This window comes from Helianthus annuus, chromosome 2 (assembly GCF_002127325.2).
Source record: "Helianthus annuus cultivar XRQ/B chromosome 2, HanXRQr2.0-SUNRISE, whole genome shotgun sequence".
NCBI classification, from domain to species: domain Eukaryota; kingdom Viridiplantae; phylum Streptophyta; class Magnoliopsida; order Asterales; family Asteraceae; genus Helianthus; species Helianthus annuus.
The window spans coordinates 156,778,329-156,782,829 of record NC_035434.2 but is presented as its reverse complement, the minus strand read 5'-3'; the positions used below and the strand labels follow the sequence as shown (position 1 = coordinate 156,782,829).

Sequence of the window (4,501 nt, the reverse complement as noted above, 5' to 3'; positions counted from 1 at the left end):
AAGGAGTTTGTTGAGTAGTTTACGGTGAAACCGATGGTTTTGTTGAGTTGGAGAATGAGATGTGATGATCTCTGTGTATAATTATTTTATTTATTATCTTTTATAATTATCTAATTTAGTATTTAGGGTAAAATTACCAATATACCCTCATGTGGGGTCCATTTGATCAGATTTAATCACAAAAATTAACTGAGTTAGGGCTAAAAGACATAACGTGCAAGGATTTGCAAATATTAAGTACGTTTTCTGTAATTATTTAAAACAAAAAACACAGTTTGCAATAAGCGACATACATAAAGGACGACTTTTATAATTTACTCAAAGATAAAACACTCCGCTTGAAATTCACTCAAAGACAAAATTTGAAATTCACCCTTAAATAATTACCTACCTGACGTTTCTGGATTGCTTGAGAAGCAAACACAATGGGTTGGGTATGGAAAGACGATGACGATGAAAACTCCAATAAAATCAAGAAATTTGAAGACAGAAGCCCTAAATCTGAAGGTCGATGCTCCACGAGGAAGATTATATCTTCACAGTGCAGAACAGAGGAGGTGGAGCCTGGAAAATTCATCAAAAAGTGCCAGAAAACAGAGCAACTTCTCAAAGACTGCGTTGGAAGGTAATCTTCTCATTTGTAGCTTCAGATCATGGTTTTGGTGCTGGAATATATATGATGTATTTATTTATAATTTCGGTTGCTAGCTAGGGTTTAGGTTTTGTTGTTAGTTTAGGTGTTTTAGTTAGGGCTGTTTGGTTATTCAGAGATTGAAGGAGGAGCCTAAATAGTTGAGTGGCATTAGGTATAAGAATGCTTGTATAGCTTACACGCCGTAAACGAACCGAACGTTCAACGAAGGAAATTCATTTACATTTGTTCGTTTAATCAGTGAACGAAAATGAACAAAGAATTTCGTTTGATTAGTTGAATGAACGAATACGTTCAATTGCGTTTGTGGTAATTATGTTTATGCTTATTATGTCTAACTTGTGCCTTTGTTTTTGGATAATTATGTTTTTTATTATTGCTTAACAATGTGATTATGTCTAATGTTTGGCATTACGAATGTTGTTTTTTATTTGTTAAAATGGTATACATTCATTTGTGTTCATGAACCATTCGTGAAAAATTTAATCCTTTAATGAACAAACACAAACAAGAATCTTCGTTTGGTTATATGTTCGTGAACAAGTTCAATGCTAAACGAACGAACATGAACAGGGCTTCGTTCGATTCTGTTCGTTTACAGCCCTACTTACAAGTTACAAGAGCTCTTCCCATCTAATAATTTGTGTGATAGTTAGTATCAAATGATTCTAATCTTATTGGCATTTTGATAGAGCCCAATTCGAGATGGTCAATTTTCCGAGAAAATTATACCAAAATATATGAATTTAATCACAAGATAATACCGACAATCTTCTATGTTATAGTCGGTGTTGGAATCATGCGTATATAGATTTTTTTCTAAACCAAGATCACTCAATATGTTGGAATCTAACATTGTTTTCATCTGTTCAGGCCACCGGAAGTTGTTGAATCCAACAAGGAATACACCGAAGAAGACATAACCGACCAGATGAAAAACGGTTCTTTATCATCACAACCTACACCATTTGACTTCCCAGGACTAAGAAGTGATATTGAAGCAATCGAACGCAACTTGTTTGGCAACATGAACCGTTTCTTTGAGGCTGCTGAAGACATGAAAAACGAGTTCTTAAACATTTTCGGGTCGCCTCATTTATACGATAAAGATTTAAAATCATCATCACCTTCTTTCAAACAGGGTGTACCCATTGAGCCGCCTTCGACCCCACCTTCCAAGGTGGTCAAACCCAAGGATAGTGATGGTCATGTTGACATTTCAGGGTTGGCCCGAGATGTTTGAAGCAATGTGACCCGTCGAGCAGGTTATAAAACAATATTTATTAGTAGGTAGAATAATAAACTCAGATACGGAATATGTATATTCGAAGGTTTAATCTTTGTTTCTGAACCAAAATATGTTCTGATGTTAGTTTTTAACAGTTTTGCTTTTGTGAATTGTTGAATATTTTTGTTTCTGGATAAATCTTTATAGTTTAAGCTAAACGGATTCAGTTCAGCTAGCACATTTAGCTAAACCGGTCGTGTTCTGGTTGGCCTGACAGGTCGCAGGTTGACTTGATTAAACATGCTTAATGTCATAGCTTAAATTGGTCACACATATACTAGCACCAAGTTTTTTGTTAAATATAATTACTATGTTATGTTAGTTTATCATTTGAGTTTTATTTAATTAAGAAGTTAAATAAATCTTCAGACAATTACCACTTTTAGTTGTATTTTTAGAGAAATGTAAAGAATTTGGGTTTATGTTGAGTCAGACCGCAACCCACGAGCAAAAGCTACTTAACACTAGACCGTAGTACGTAACTATTAAGACTATCCGTTATTGTGGTGTGAATAAGAATGAAAAGTGATGCTTAGTAGGCGACATCTCAACGGCCAACGCCACATACGCATGAGATGTATCCACACTCACCCCATGAAAGAGATGTAATGGCGTATTGTAAGTGTGAAAATAAAATAAGTTAATGTGGTGTATTTTAATTGGTTGATTTTTTTAACAAACCATTATCTTTTCGGTCACTTTATGTGGAATCACACTCATGCTGGCCCCCACGCTCCAGCCATGCCTGTGTGAGGCCCAAAGGGCTAAGGTGACACCCTTGCTCACGCACATAACAATAACGAGAGGCCTAACAAGGCCACATAGGAGCAAGAGGGAGCTTTCTAGTGGAGAAATGTATGATGGGTCAAAAGTCAAAGCTATAGGTCAACGTATGGGTGGTCAGTCATGAATCATGATTCATGTGATACACGTACTGTGCACTTGATTAGATCTATTTGAGTGAAACTTCATTATTCACATTATTAATTTTAAATTTTAATTTTTCAAACTTACTTTTTTAACCCGAAAATGTGTAGTTAAATACTTTTTGATGTTGTGCACCCTATTGGTATATAGAATAAAGGAGGAGATCAAGATAACGACGCTTCTGTAGGTGAAGAATCGGCCAGAATTTAAATCTCTAGATGACTAGATTGGTCACAATACGTACTTTATTTTTAACTTAGAGATCACGTCTTAGCTTAGCTTGATAGATGGTCTTTTGGTATTGTACCGTATGTTCACTAGTAGTTTGCTATGAGTTTTTGTAAAATAAAAAGTTGGAAGACCTCAAAAAATATACTTTTTGACATAAAATTAAAAGAAACCAAATAAAAAAATATACTTAAAAAAACCAGTCTTATACGACTGGTTTTTGATTTTTCCACATGAAACCAAATTAAAAGAAACTTTTTTTTTTATTATTTTATTTTAAGGAAACCGTAAACTGAACCTATGAGATCTTTTGGTTTTTGGTTTTGTTTTGAGTTTCGATGAATGATTCAAGGGAGAATTGCATATATCCCATTCAAAAGCATCTTTAATTGCATATTTACCCAACCTAAATTTATAATTGCATATATCCTTTTTGTTATTAAAGTTTTAAATATGGACAAAATTGCCCTTCCAAAATTAACAAGCCCTAATAAAAATTTAAGCAGTGATTATTTAGGGTCCAGAATAAGCCGCTGAACACGTTTCCTCATTCTCGCCAGTGATTTTCCGTTCAAAATTCACTGATAATTATGCATATCGGTTCTAATGCTTTCAGCGGCCTTTATTCCATCGTCGATTATTTGTTATTCCAGGTTCCAAATGGGCAATGGGGTCGCGATTGTTCACATTTCTTAATTCCAGTTGTGAATTATCCGTTTGAAAATTCGCCGGCGATTCTTCGTATCGGTTCACAAGCTTGCAGTGGTTAGAGATTAGCTAAAAGTTTTGAAATTTAAACACCACTTGTTACAAGAAAGTAGTATGAGGATTGGATTTATTGAGGCTTAGAATGCCATCTGAACTGGCTGGGAATAAGCATACAAGAAGTTGAATTATCCTAGACTTGAATAATTCTCAACAATACGCAGAGCAAGTTTCAAAAGAATTGAATAATGATACCAATCAACACATTTTTACTAACATGAAGAAGGAAGACATAATATTTCTACCTGTTCACTACATAATTTTCACTAAATTTATTAGCCCAACTAGATTAAACATGAGTCAAAGATTCGAACGAAGCATAAATGAAAAGGAAAAACTACAAAAAATATTATAAACAACACCAGTTAAAATTTTTTTTTCAAGGGGTGCGTCCGCCCACCCTGGGCTTCACCTAGGTCCGCCCATGCGTGACATTGACGTGACGCAGAGGTGGCGTGATAAAGCCCCTAGGGGCTTTATACCACACCCTCCAGCTTAATCATTGAAAGCATAATCTTGTTTTGTTTAAAATGACACATTTTCTACAATTACAAATAAGGTAGAAAAAAATATAATCATGGGGAAGGTTAACGCACAATATTCGTTTACATACAAGCGTACAATATAAAATTACACACGTT

General features: G+C 34.8%; 1 protein-coding gene across 1 annotated transcript; it reads left to right on the top strand.

Annotated features, from left to right (window-relative positions):
• The first annotated feature begins 375 nt into the window (after positions 1-375).
• LOC110925035 (fra a 1-associated protein) lies at positions 376-2,078 on the top strand. Its single transcript, XM_022169011.2, has 2 exons — positions 376-625; positions 1,526-2,078. The coding sequence occupies exons 1-2, from the start codon at positions 426-428 to the stop codon at positions 1,893-1,895; spliced, it is 570 nt and encodes a 189-aa protein (XP_022024703.1). The 5' UTR covers positions 376-425; the 3' UTR covers positions 1,896-2,078.
• The last annotated feature ends 2,423 nt before the right edge of the window (positions 2,079-4,501 follow it).

Excerpts from the sequence above, each read along its gene's own strand:
- LOC110925035 (XM_022169011.2), top strand. The coding sequence starts at position 426 with ATGGGTTGGGTATGGAAAGACGATGACGATGAAAACTCCAATAAAATC. Across the intron at positions 626-1,525 it reads CTCAAAGACTGCGTTGGAAG|GCCACCGGAAGTTGTTGAAT; the intron begins GTAATCTTCTCA and ends TCATCTGTTCAG.